The 14,207-nt window shown below is 37.4% G+C and overlaps 2 protein-coding genes across 3 annotated transcripts in view; both read right to left on the minus strand.

Moving 5' to 3' along the window:
- The window catches only part of LOC145489598 (uncharacterized), a 6,785-nt gene extending 654 nt beyond the window's left edge, over window positions 1-6,131 (minus strand). The window contains exons 1-7 of one of the 2 annotated variants that reach the window (XM_081468592.1): window positions 5,624-6,131; window positions 4,313-4,914; window positions 3,314-3,517; window positions 3,128-3,196; window positions 2,167-2,465; window positions 1,443-1,520; window positions 1-687 (exon numbers count right to left, since the gene is read on the minus strand). The exon at window positions 1-687 is cut by the window's left edge and continues 654 nt beyond it. In XM_081468592.1, coding sequence (XP_081324718.1) covers window positions 529-687; window positions 1,443-1,520; window positions 2,167-2,465; window positions 3,128-3,196; window positions 3,314-3,517; window positions 4,313-4,913 — 1,410 coding nt within the window. In that variant the 5' untranslated portion in view covers window position 4,914; window positions 5,624-6,131 and the 3' untranslated portion in view covers window positions 1-528. Of the gene's footprint in view, window positions 688-1,442; window positions 1,521-2,166; window positions 2,466-3,127; window positions 3,518-4,312; window positions 4,915-5,623 lie in introns of both variants that reach the window. The other variant, XM_081468590.1, reaches the window with a different exon arrangement.
- A 115-nt stretch (window positions 6,132-6,246) lies between these two features.
- LOC145490018 (KRR1 small subunit processome component homolog) lies at window positions 6,247-13,817 on the minus strand. The gene is made up of 12 exons (XM_081469107.1): window positions 13,720-13,817; window positions 13,596-13,631; window positions 13,152-13,318; window positions 12,515-12,649; window positions 11,409-11,534; window positions 10,397-10,480; window positions 9,813-9,869; window positions 9,043-9,207; window positions 8,257-8,334; window positions 7,824-7,923; window positions 7,501-7,556; window positions 6,247-7,377 (listed from the first exon to the last, which is right to left on the minus strand). The coding sequence occupies exons 1-12, from the start codon at window positions 13,751-13,753 to the stop codon at window positions 7,312-7,314; spliced, it is 1,104 nt and encodes a 367-aa protein (XP_081325233.1). The 5' UTR covers window positions 13,754-13,817; the 3' UTR covers window positions 6,247-7,311.
- Between the last annotated feature and the right edge of the window lie 390 nt (window positions 13,818-14,207).

A 14,207-nucleotide genomic window follows, 5' to 3' on the forward strand; every position in this document is an offset into this window, starting at 1 on the left:
CCCGTATAAAACTTTGTAGATTACCACCCTCTTCCTTCGCTGGGTTCATGCTATGGAGTAATGTACAACAGTTTGTAGGATAACAATGTCCTCAAGGAGGAGGGTGAATGAGTGCTCAGGAGCTCCTGCACCTGACAACTTGGAATCCGGGCAGCTACATATACCTGACCTCGGCCGAACTTCTGTAAACAGCTAACCAGTCAGCAACAATGCAGATTGGATTTCTGATGTCCAACTACTACAGTGGAGGAGGTGGGATTGCCTTATAGTTAGCACGTTCGACTCCGGATCAAGTGGTCCGGGTTTGACCCCTGGCCGGAGTTATTGCATAATTATGTTCTTGGGCTGGACACTTTCCTCTCACAGTGCCTCTCTCCACCCAGATGTACTACTGGTTACTAACAAATTTAATGCTTTTATTTAATTGGTCTAGCTTACTAACCGTAAGCTCCCACTGCATGGGCCACTTATAACCTGATACAGAGTTAAACGTTACCTTTTTGTTTCTACAGTAAGTGTTGGCTGAAGTTATTTTGTCTTTACCTGATTATATCTTGTACAGTTGCTAAGCATCAAATGCATATCTTTCACAAAATCTACAGCAGATGCATACTGAAGAGTGTGCAGTTTCTCTTTGATAATGGACAAGTCCATGGGATTCTTGATGACTTTATAGTAATCTGGTGACTAGAATTCAAAGTATTTGTAAGTCCAGTTACCAGGCAATTTCCAGTGAGAGTACTTTTTTGGTTCTGTTCTGGCCCTCACTCTATAGCATTATACAAAAATTGCATACAGCTTTCATGGTCAAGGCAATCATATGATCACATGATTATCTGAAAATATTACAAAGTTATTTTTGAAGGGTTAAATTTTAAACATGTTTCAAAATCCTAGAGCATTTTTCGTGTTGCAGTTGTTGTGACTATACAAGACAAATGTGAACAAGACTCAGTTTAGTTCAATTTTTATGAAATGTAAACTTGATAAAGCTTGATATATGCATGTACTATCTTAACTTGCCCTAACAAATTGAGAGTGGAGTAGAATTAGGCTATGGGCATAAAACTTTAGAGATTGTTGTATTAATATAAAGAGGGATATCAGAATGCAAAACAGTTACGAGTATTTACATACATACATACATACATACAAACTTTACGTATTTCCATCCAGCGTCAGACCTCGGGGGTTTGAGGGGTTCGGTCGCAGAAATTTTTAAAAAATGTGGCATTATAACATGCTGACTTGTCCTCAGAATCCTGGAAATCCCTTTCTGGGGACCTCAATTTTAAAATTTTCTGGGGGAAGATGCCCCTGGACCCCCCTACAGGGGAGTGCCTTTGGCGGTCCGTATCTCAAACCCTCTTCTCTAAACTCATGTGTCCGCCCCAGCAGTCAACAATATTTAGTGAATTATTTGTTCTGGCTAATATAGTTACCTGTTTCTTATCCACAGGGCGTACAAATGGGAAGCTTTCATCCTGAGCCCATAGCTCTGTCAGAATGATATCACATTTCTGTATTGCAAGACAGGAAGAAAATTATTTGATGGGTTTTCTGCACACATCAACTTCCAAGAAATCCTTAAAAGTTGTATTCTCCTTTGCAGCCAGAAAAGAGTTGAGGGACAACTGAACTAAACCGGAGCTGAAAAAAGCCGCAACTATGAATTGTCACCATGTCCAAGAACTGATGTTAGTCGTAACTCAAAATTACTGAGCACTTGAAAAGCAATGGTATTCCCATGAGTTTTTAAGTAATCAATTTGAAAATAAAACAGAACTTGGACATAATAACTACACAAGGGCCCTACTGGAAAATATTGGGCATGGCAGTACGGACTGAGTGCAGCGAGATCCCTACAAAAAAATGACAACAAATGTCCAAGGGCCAAAAATCCACAGTACGGCTTGAGTAATTAGCACAAGTAAGTAGTTTATGATATGGGCAGTGGCACTCAGGCCATGATTGTTAGTTCTAATGTTACTCAATTTGTTGGCTTTCGAAAAACAAAGAATACATGGCTTATGGCTGTTTCTGCATGGAAATGGTCTGTTGTATGGCAAAATCCTGACCAAGCTTACAAAGAAGCAATCAGAATGCTCGGATTTACCTCAAGACTACCTTTCCAAAAATAAAAATACGTATTTAATTTAACCTCACCATAAACTCTTTGCTTAGTTCTCCTCCTCTTTTCCTTCTTGGTGAAGCCACACAGGGTGTTTGAATGGGAGAGGCTGGAATCCACTCCGGTGATTGTGCAGACTTCTGGGCAGTTGGTTTGCAAGTTCGCTTTCTAGGTGAAGGTGATGTAATTTTGGATGATGTCACTGCTGTGGCTTTCAATGGAGTTCTCAGTGACTTGTTAGACTCAAAACTGACTACATGGGTATTATCATCTCTGGCTTGCTTGGTGCTAGGTTCCTCCTGAGAGGGTGGGTGGGAGAAATGCCTCTTCATACCTAAAGGAATTTTTACAACTGAAGATAAGTAAATTTGTTTTAATAATTTCCATTTGTTAATACCTCAGGAATTTTAAGGACTGAAACACCCTGTTGTGCTTCTGATACTTTTTAAGATATTGGGATAAAGTGCAGTGGTGAAGTAGTTAATATGGAAAAGTATGGTGCCACCTTAAACTTATAAAATGCAATCTTGGGTTTTGAGCATGCTTTCTAACATAAACTAACAAATCAAAGCATAATTTCTAAAAACTTATAACTTGTACCACAATAATAATTATATTGTTATCAAGTGACAAGAGCACAATGAGAAGAATAGAAAAATACAACAGACACTGTCATTTCTGTAATCATTTTTTTACATCATTCAGGTTAATACTGACAGTAATGTACTATTAACGTCACTAAGTTTTTCAGAAGTAAGAAAGAGGACCCAAAGAGACGTACACAAATAACCGTGAAACTTTCTCAATTAATGTGAAATTTAATTTGATTTTCCACCATCTGCAAGAGCTGCAAGTATCTACTATGTCTTATAATAAACAGGTCAGTAATGTATACATTACTGATTAACATAAATTCACACACATTTATTTTTACACTAAATTATGTAGTACATTTACCTACATTGACATTTAACATTTGTTTAAAACATGCAATACCTCTTTTACAATCTAAAGAGCTGCTGTAATCATTATCATTTGCCACTTTTGAGTTTCCAGTTTTCTCATCTGCAAAAATACCCAGGACAAGAAAATTAGAATATGTTACAGTTGAAAAACTTGTCTGGAAACAGAAAGCTGAATAAAAAAAAAAACAAACAAACAAACAACCATTTCCCACTCTACCTGCAGTTCGTTCAATAGTGTATGACTTCATGACTCCAACTTCCCTCAGCTGTTCGAGAATATTTGTCTCAAAATCAATTATAATTTTCAACTTCTTGGTCTGTCCTTCACAAACTGTTGAACCGCAAAGGTCCTTGAGTCTAATGAACACTGATGGAAATTCCACCACAAGGCTTCTGGCATCTTTATTTAAAAGCAATTTTCCTGTTTATTATGAGAAAAAAGAGCTTTAAGCATTCATTCAGTTGATTGCATATTATGTGTTTCTCTCACCATCTGTTCAGTATAACACTAGCCCTATATAGATCACATTTCATTGTTCATATACATGAATTCTGATCAACAAAACTAGCAGTAAAATTTCTCTAACATGCAGGTAGACTAGCTATGTTACAGCTGAACGGATCCAATTTGGCTCAGACATTGGCTATCCCTGCCCACAGGTCAGGACTCCCCTTACAAAGAGGATCAGGGGTGCGGGTCAGAAATTTTAGAAAGAAACCCTAAGAGGCTCCCAGATCCTGTTTTGTGGGTGTGGCTTGAAATTTTTTTACCCCTACGAGGTACCAAATCTAATATAACACATTATCTCCAGTCATCTTTTCTTCGCTCAAATTACACCTTAAAAGGTGGGCCTTTTGAAGATGAACACCCTAAGAGATGATCAAACCACTTTTTTAACCCCTAAAATGTACGTCAAGCACCCCTGTCCTTTTCATGTGGGAGTCACGCGCGGGATCCGTGTTGTTTGTTCATATTGATCAAGAGAAAATTACAGCCCATGCCCAGTTGATGGCATGGGTAAATTGTTTTTTCTTTTTCAGTTCACCCTATTGCAAAGCTCCTAAGGAAAAAAAAACTTCTGTGCTTCATGGGATGACCTTTATAGAAGTTCCATTTTTTTTTCCTGAGAATTTGATTGAAATTTGATTGGTTTGCCTGTAATGTTACTTTTCTCTAGATATTATTTTATCATCAAAAAACGCTATAAATACCCACCTTCGTCTGACAAAGCCTTGAGGTCTCTCAAAGCATTACGTGCTTCCATTCTTCCTTCACCAAACTCCACAAAGTCATCATAGTATTTTCTTGCATTCGTCAAAAGTTCAACTTCTCTCTCATCAAGAAGTTGCCGTAGTCTTGCAAAACAACACTGGATGTAACTGACCGATGCAATCATTGTACTTCTTGCGACATTTTCTACCCTGGCTAGCTCTTGGTTCAATCTGTCAATCATTTCGGAAGCACTTTCCAGTTTCTTTTCCATGAGAGATCTTAGCTTTGGTACAGTCGTCTCAATATGGTCAATGACGTGATGTTCATGTTCTGGAGTAAGCGTGGTCTCCTTTTTGCAAATAATGCACATGGGCTGAAGAAGCGTGAGGTTGAAATAATCTAGCGTGTGCTTATGAACACTGCAAATGGCCCTCAGCTCAGTGAGTTTTCCGTGTTGGGATTTCCGTTCATTTCCACGATGTTCCTTGTCGTAGCAATCGCCGCAAAACATTGCAGCGCATTCTGGGCAGTAGAACTCGGCTGTGTTGCCATTACAGTACTCGCGGCAATGTGGTGTCCATGTGTTTTGTGATGATGACTGCATTCTGATGACAAAATGAATAACATTGCATGTCGTTGATCAGCTCGATCACGAAATGGTTTAAATGATACTCCAGACTGGATCGTACTTTTCACTAATGACTGTTATATTTAGCTAACCTTTCAGTCTGAAACCGCTGGCAAACACCATCCAACGATATCTTGTTGTTGGTTGCAAAGGTTGAGGTCCAAACCAACAAAATTGCAATTTAGCTTCTTTTCGACGGTGTGACAGGAATCCTCAGGACTCAATTTTGGTTTACAAAATTCTGAAGGAAAAGGCAAATTCTGATTCATCAGTTTGCATGGTTTGGCCGACGGTTTTAATTCAGTTTAAGCTTGTTCAAGCTTCAAGTCAAAGAAAAAAGAAAGAAAAATGAAATTTCATGGCTTCCTTTTCAGGACAATTTCAACGGTATACTTGCTGGTTTTAACTTCACTCACTAAATGTCCTCGTGAAGTATGCTTTATAATAATCTCCATCGTGGCTTACACATTTCTGTCCAAATGTTTGAATACACGAAGAAAAAACATATGACGAACGAGCGAATGTACTTGAACGAACCAACAGGCGCCCTGCGAAGTTGATTAAAAGTTTAAATTTTAGCGACTGCGGTTGCAAAACGGAAACTAAGTCTGACGATTTCAATCCATACTACTTAATTTACAGTTTTCTTGCCTACTAAAACCATTTAAATAAAGTCAAGTACTTACCTGAACTTATTTCTGAACGATCAAAGTGGCAGATCTATTTGAACTGTAACGACTTCATTTCACATTCGACCCAGTCTTTTCGCAAAAGGTTGAAGGTCGCGCAATTGGTCGCGCAGGTCCGCGTGGACTACTTGCGCGCGGATGGACTTATTGCAAAGAAGGTTATTGGACTCCAGCCCGGCTGTACACATAACCTGTTGACCGCCGGGTTTCCACACACAAAATCGGGAAGGGTTTCAGAGGGAGGGAGGGTCTCCGATTTTTTCTGGGGAGAGCGGGGGCGCCTAAACACAAGCTAAATCTTTTGCACCCCAGTTAAAAGAAAAACTTTTGTGCCTATGTTCGGCAGGCAAACGTTTCTTTCCCAGCAACGAGTCTCTAAGAACTGTGAGTTTGGAGATCCCTCTGGCTTGGGGGTTGACACGTAAGACTGTCCACCATATTTGGTAAATCAAGAGAAACAGTTTAACCAATCAAACAATCAAATATTAATAACCATTGACGAGCCTGCACTCAATTGGGTTCCTCAAAAAACATTTCCGCGAAGAACCGCCGATGCTTTGCCCTTTATAGGGTTTAAATGACTTCCACGTAAATGATACAAGGAGTTCGAAATGTTAACGATGAAAGGTAAGTGATTTTATTGTTTAAACTCCTGTTTTATATTACTTCAAAGTGGTGTAATAAAATCACAGCGACTGCTTGCTCATGTTTCTAAAATACAGTAAATGTTGAACACGTTATATTAAACATGTTAATTCTTAGGTAAAGTTTTATGTTGAATTCCTCTGTTTTATCGTCGCTTAGTACTTTGGTGAACCTTATTAGGATACACGGAATGAATTTCGTTAACAATTTACAGTGTAAATGTCGGGTATAACCTCTTCGCGTTCGCGAAACCAATTTTTGCGTGTTACTTGTCTTTCACGAGTCGACTCGTGCACGTTTCTGCTGTAGGTTCATTGGTTGATGACAGAAAAACCCGTTCTAGCTATCATTTGTTGGATTCTTAATTCTGGGACATACCATGACAAACATTGCTTTCTGAGTAACATCTGCAGGTTTCCTGTCCAAAACTTTGGTTTGTAAGCATGCATAAGGTAGTTTTTCTGTTTCAGCTCTACATCTTAGTTGTTTTCTAAAACTTATTATAAAACTTATATATTTAGGCGGTAACACAAAAGAACTGTAAAAATTGTTTTAATTTAAGCTTAAGCTCACTTCAATTTTTGTCATCCCTATCTATATAGAACAACAATGTTAGGTCAAAGGGAGAAGTTCATTTCCAGCATCTGCCTTCTTGCCATCCTTACAGAGGTGGTGCACTAATGTGGTTGATATCATCATTATTTGTTTTCTTTCTTGTAGAAAACATTTTTCTCAAAAAGATGGAGTGTCAAAACAGTAGTTCGTACAGTATAAATACAACTTGTGAATGAAATAGCAAATGAATATGCATTGACGAAACAAAGCATTGTAAAATTGTCTTTGATGGTATTATCTCTGGAGATGTCCAGACTTCAAGGAGCAGTGATGAGCTTGTCATGTGTTCATGCAATAAGCTTCAGTATTGCCTGTCCCATGGATGACATCACCAACCAAACGCATAGTGGAACCACTGTGCTGGGCACTGGCTGTCGACGGTTTTGACTGCAAATAACATTTATTTGAATATCGGTAGCTTCTTTTTAACTCTTGCCTTTTCTCTTTTTTACTGGAGTTTCTGATGCACTCTGTCCAAGAAGTCTTCTTTTCTGCAGCGACAGAAAAAATCAGCAATCCCAATGCAATATTATTTTAATTTCTGTAAGAGAAACCTTTTTTTTTTTTTGAAAATGCAAACAAACAAAACTGCTGCTAGAGCAAATTGATCTAACCTGGGAATTTTTTATTTTCTTTTTGAATGCCTCCACGTCCACTTTGCTATCATTCTCTGCAAAAACAATAATTATTATGGAATGAGGAAAAAAAACCTTTAATCTATTTCAATAGTTGTGTAACAACATTCCCATTTTGCTGTTGTATTCCAAAATTACCGGTATTGCAAAGAAGCCAGCAAATTGAAATTTAACCCAGTAATTGAGAGGGGTTATGACTTTTGGAACCTTATGATAAATGTAACTGTAATAATGTGGTATGCATAACCATAGAGACAATAAAAGAATAATAATTAATGTCATCTTACAGAATATCATCTTACCTTTCTTCTTAGTTTCTTTTTTGGGTTTTTCCTCCACTGGTGGAATGAACGCCTGTTCCCGCTTAGCTTTCCTCTTTTCCTCTGCTGCCACTTGTCGAGCCTATTGAAATAATTGTGAATGATGATATCAAATAGATAGAAAATACTCAGAATAAGGTTCATGGGAGTATGATAATTTCACCCCAGTACCAACCAAAACTGAACTAATTTTTGAACCCAGCATTTCATTTAGGGGATACTTATATCAAGTCCCTTCTTGCACAGCGAAACTGCACAAGAAAATCAAATTGATCTACAAAACTTTCACTGGTCAGATAAAGACAGTAAATTTATCTTTCCTTTGAGGTCAAACAGGCATATGCAATTCAGTACTCAATTCTTAAGTTACCTGTTCTGTCAGTTGTTTGTTTTGGATTGCATACAAATTACATACCTTTCTTTCCTGTTGGGCCTTTAATCTTCTTTCTTTCTCTTGAAGAAAGTATTCACCACTTGCTAACTGTTTATCAATCTGAGTGGAGAAAACATCGACAGCATGGCCTTCAATTTAGTAAGTAAAACAAGGGATAATTCTAAAACAAGCCTATGCTACTTTGGTTACTGAACACATTTCATTTTGGCTATTTACTGCTTTATATCTTTTCTCATTTTAATTAATATAATTTCTGTAAATACTGTTAAAGTTATAATTTTTGTAAATAGTGCAAAACAATAAAAATTTAAAAATTTAAATCTAATGACGGCAACTGTTTTTCTCACGCTTCACAAAATGTATTTGTTTGATATATTTCTTGTATCGATTTGTCAAGATCTGTTGAAATTCAATTTTTATTAGTAGTTCACATAATATTACTCAAACTTCTCAGTATCAACAATTGGTTCATCCTTTAGTGTGTATATTTATTGAGTTATGGTGCACCTAGGCAGTTTGACGATCACGAAGAAAACAAAAGAGTTGCTTGCGGCAGTGGAGCATGTTCATGGCAACCATATTGATGTTCCCAGACAGTACAAAATGTTTGCATTTATAAAAAAAAAAAAGAACTCATTTCCCAACGAAGAAAAAGCATGTTGGGACTACTGACTATGACTACTGACAAATGACTTTGAGAAAGTCTGTTTAATACAGACTTTGAATAACTTGCCTGTTTACTGACTGCCAAAAAAATGAAGTTGGAAGATAACAAGTAAAACTGAATTAAAATTCTTATTCACTTACCTTGCTTTCTGTTTGTGGTGGAGGGAATGGAGTATATTCCTTTTTCTTAAACTTGGATTTCTTGACCTTCTTTGCATTTCTCTGTGTAAACTTAGGCAGAAATCTGTCCCAAGATTCATTTTTTAGCTCTGGATCCTTAGCTAATTCTCTTTTTATCATTAGGGTCTGCAAGGAAGACAGTATGAGATATGAAGCTAAAAGAATTTAAAATTCTGTCTACAAGTTTACATAGCAAACCTACAGTGCGTACAAGTCTGTCAAAAAGAATTTTGGTTTCCAGGAAACTGGTGAGCACATTTTTGCTTTGTACTACCAAAATACCCCCTCTCAGTTCTCCTCCTCCCCCTGCCCAAACAAAAAAACACATGAACTATATGCAGATGAGACTGTCTGAGGAAGTACCATTCTATTTCCAAGAATTTTCCAGGGAGGCAAAGCGATTAAGTGTTTACTATTCACACATGTACCCCCAAGCCAAAACTTTCAGGCGCATTTTTGATTGAATGGAAAGTGATCCAGGTTGTTGCTATTGCTGTTGTTGTGTCAGTCATACAACTGCACGTAACACTTAATGGTAGCTTGTACAGCATGAAGTAACTTAGAATATTTATTTCTCCCCCCAACCCCTGACCGAAGCCCAGTGACAAACTAATGGCTTATTGAAATAAGGGATTCCTGGATTTAACAAAAATGTGTTTAGTAGACTAGAATTAATAATCTGTTTTATTTCAAAATTTAAAGGCACAGTTTGTCAAGCAATTTCCACAAACCTTGATGTTGTAAATAGGATGAATATTCTTCATTGTGTCTTCTACCACCTTACGAACCTGTGCAAAATATAGTAAACAAACTGGTATTTAACTACTATTAGGTCCTCTGGCTGTAGGCCAACAGTTCAGGCTTACCCTAATGTTTTCTTTATATTTTTGTTGTCATGAGTTTGATGGATGAGACATGGGAGAAGATTATAAGCCCTCAGCATCTGAGCTTCATTAAGTTATTTAGTGTGATCAAATCTCTTGACGAAAATGACCACAAGGTTACTTTAAAATTCCCTTACATATAATTCTAAGGGAGTTTCCTTGATTCTTTTCTGCAATTTTAATATTGTTAACTTTTATGTTTGCAAAATTATGTTGCTGCCAGAGCAGCTTAACTGTTAAACAGAGTCTACACTGAAAATCATTATGAAACTAGGGGGTTGTCAAAAGTTACAATCTGTAAGTAAGAATATATTTTGGAATGGACCCTGTCTGTCTTTAGTTAGCTACTGTATCAAGATCAAAACAAAAGGCATTGCAAACACTCAAGACAGGCAGGCAAAACAAACTGCAATGTGCAGAAGAGTTCTGACCTGTTTTAGTCCTTTGTACGGGCCCAGTGTAGCTACAGTGTTTCCTTGCACCATGATATAACATTGTGTGAGCAGTTCTAGAGCCTTCAAAGATAACGATTTAAAATTAGTTGTGCTTAAAATTAAAATGTGTTTGAAAATAGCCCAAAGGAAATATGAATGCTGATTGCTTAAAAATTTTATTTAACTATACAATATAACTTGACAGAAATGCAGAAAAGTTGCTGTAGTCACATTGTTCAAAATTTTCTTTGGGCTGTTTTTTAAAGACGATAGAAAACATTTTCTTGGTGTTTCCACCAAGTTATAGAAATACCCATGATTGTTTGGGAGAACTTGACAAAGCTGTGGAAACACTTGCCTATTGGGTCCTTTTCTCACAACATTTCTCCTTCTCTCAAACTTCTCCTGCTTGTTTCTATTCAACAATTAGATTATGAGCTCGAGATTTCTATGAGGTGATAGTTGATGAGGCCGAAGGCCAAATCAACTATCGCCTCATAGAAATTGAGAGCAAATGGAATTCTAGTGGAATTCTAACGGAAATTAACACAAATAACGGTTTCCACTTATTTTACTACACATTATTGTACTTTACACTTTTACAACATCGCATGTATTGAACTGTCTTTGGTAAATTTGCACTCGTCTTGTGTACGCCTGCGAATCCAGTTTTTCAATATTTTTAAGTTTTTAAAGTCAAGAAACCGTTTATGTCCTTCTTTTAGTCTTCTCAGAAATTTACATACATCTAAACTTTCCTCCAAAACTTCGGAAAAAAAGAGAAAAACGTCACATTTCATGGACAACCAACAGCACTCTTATGGCTGATAGTATACGAATAGCTCAGCCAATAAGATTGCAGCATTTGCATTAGTATACTAGTAGAAGTCTACTAAAACTCAATAGAAACACGGAAAATGTTTTCTAATTCAATCACTGTAACACTGAATTCTAGAAAAGATTATTTAAAACAAGGATATTTTAAAAGGAGGAGAACTTGCTAACTGACCTTTAACGTTGCTCCATTTGGACCAATAAGCCTTTGCCTTCTCTTCACAAATCTCTCTCTGTTTCGAACAAGCGATCCTATCTTAATGATGTCACATGCAACTTCATCTTCCAGAACACGCTGAGCCTGCCATAAAAAAGATAACAGTTATACATCAAGTTCTAGGTCTGTCCTCTAAGACATGGACCAGGTATTTTAACTCTTGAACAATATTTAATCGTTAAAAAGTGGACAAAAGGATCACATTGTTCTAAAATGTAAGTTACATGTATGTAGAAATTTTTTCCATGCTGAAACTTGATTACAGTGTCTTCTCTTCTAGCCAGCCATCAGACCTACTAATAAGGGACTACTTAAATTTTATTAGATATTATAAATAGTTATGTAATATATGTATAATAATATAAAATTATACTACCACTATTAATAGTAAAACTGGTGGAGGCATGGTGCCTCATGGTTAGTGCACTCAACTCCGGATTGAGCGGTTCAGGTTCAAGCTCTGGCTGGGGACATTGTATTATGTTCTTGGGCAAGACACTTTACTCTCACAGTGTCTCTCTCCTCTCCTCACAGGTGTAAAATTGGGTACTGGCAAATTTAATGCTGGGGGTAGCCCTGTGATGGACTAGCATCCCATCCAGGGGAGAATAGAAATACTCTTAGTCACTTCATGCAACAGAAACTAGTCAGGAGACAAACACTGGTCTGATGGCTCACTTGGCTTGTATACAGGCGTTACCTACATAGCAAAACTACTTTGAAAATTACTCAGATGCAATCCTAATGATAATTTAGAACGATACAATATAAAGTATGATATAAAATAATAAATACAATGTTGTAAACAATGCGACATGCAATAGACCATTTTCGTATTCTTGGTATAGGACTGGAACTAGCTTGCAACTGAGGCTTACGTGGGGAGTCTTTTCAAATGAAAATGGTATTAATCTCTTTTTAATGGTATTCCCACGAATGAGCCTCCAGTACAAGCTAGTTACAATCCAATACGGAAATTACAAAAATGGTCTATTCCAGGCATTCTCAAGGTGTATGCTTAGAATCTTAAGAAAACAGATTCATTATGAACATTGCAAGCAAACCTGCTCAAAGGGAACACTTCTGGCCATAAGCTTGATCATGTCTCTGGCTTTAATGATGATGTAAGGATCCCATGTCTTCCTTGTTGTACTAACTGTCATGCTTCCCTCAATAACATCTAACTGGCACTTCAATGACTTGAAAAATGGTTTGAAAAACAAAAACAAAAAAAAAAAAAAAAACATGGAAGTCATTACCTTTTGATAAATGACTGTCACATACATACATATCCCTTATTAAAAGTGTCTGGTCATTCTAGCGCCAATGGCACTAATTGGGGACACAGACAAAATACAGTGCATCCTTATGAAATACATTGATTTATTGATAATAAGGATAGAATTACAGGAGATCTTTACACAAACTTCAGCACAACTTTCTGAAGATCTCCCTGTCTCACATAATGGAGCTTTTCTGTTATAAAATAATATGTCTGTATGATGCAAGAAAGTAAGGCAACAGCTATTCTATCTAGGATTTGACTTAACAATTTTGGATATAATGAAAGCACAATCTTGAACTGAAAAGCCTGGACAAATCCCAGATCCTACAGTGTTCATGGTTGTTTTGCTATAGTTGTCACTCAACCCCCCCAACTCCTTTCCTGCTGCCTCTATATTGAACATTTTAAGAACTTACATATTCTTTTAGTTTCTTTTCCACCAACGGCCAGAATTCTCGCAGATATTTTTCTCTGTATTTGGGAAACAAAGTTGCAAATGAACTCTCTTCCAGCATGCCATGTGGATTGTCTTCACTTGTAAATGATTCAATTTTCCAGTGATCAATACCCTCATGATCCCAAGCTAAACGAAAGAACAACAAAAATGTTAGATTTTCAACTAATAAATTACAAATTTGCGAGACAAACTGGAAGAGAAAACTAGAGAAAAGCTTGCCCTAACAAAAGCGATTGTTTATCTTTCTCTTTAGAAGATCAAATGTTATAAAATTTGATGAAGAAACAATAAGACTTAAGCCATGTCGGAATGTAGTAATTAGCCAGAGGTGGTTGTGTGTACACAATGTAAGTTTACATGCTTCGCACCGCGCTTTGATACGACAAATCAATCGTCGACTTACGTTTGTCTTTCCTGTAGTTTCTTTTCTTACTGTCACCTTAAAAGAAAAGGACATATGAATGCTTGAAAGGCAGCAAGGATTCATCAGAGAACAAATTAAAGCAAGGTTTTAGCTCAGACTTTACCTGGAAGCACTGTTTCGTCTTCTCCGTCCGCCATGTTGAATTGAGTCTCATTCCCAGTCCCACTGAGCTTTCGACTTTGATGCCCAGTCTCTTGGCTCATCTCACGAATAGGTACAACCAGAAGCATAGGTGATATGCCTCTGGTACAACCAAGTACAACCCTGGGTGCAACAGGCAGACGCCCTATCCGAGCCAGGCGTTACAGTGTTCGGAGTCATTGCGTGAGTGCTTGTGCAATTAATTTGATTGGAGAAAGGTTTGCCATAGACGGCACTTGTTTTCCCTTGTGAAGAGAAAAACGTCGTCACTTCCGCCACGAGGGCCCGCGCGAGGGGTTGTTAGTTCACAGTTGTTGTTGGCAGGGCGAAGAACTGCACGTTAAGAAATAAAAAGTCAAATAGCGGCCAGTCGAGTTTCATGGTTAGATTCTATCTGCCAGCTGATATTGTATCGTGAATTGTTGGGAACTTTTTCCGTGACAAAGCAAT

Source organism: Orbicella franksi, chromosome 6 (genome assembly GCF_964199315.1).
Source record: "Orbicella franksi chromosome 6, jaOrbFran1.1, whole genome shotgun sequence".
Taxonomy (NCBI): domain Eukaryota; kingdom Metazoa; phylum Cnidaria; class Anthozoa; order Scleractinia; family Merulinidae; genus Orbicella; species Orbicella franksi.

Bases quoted from the DNA above. Each gene is read 5' to 3' on its own strand.
- LOC145490018 (XM_081469107.1), bottom strand. From the start codon at position 13,753: ATGGCGGACGGAGAAGACGAAACAGTGCTTCCAG. The intron at 13,632-13,719 runs GTAAAGTCTGAG...TTTTCTTTTAAG, and splicing joins AGACGAAACAGTGCTTCCAG to GTGACAGTAAGAAAAGAAAC. The intron at 12,650-13,151 runs GTAAGTTCTTAA...CCATTTTTCAAG, and splicing joins AAAAGAAACTAAAAGAATAT to TCATTGAAGTGCCAGTTAGA.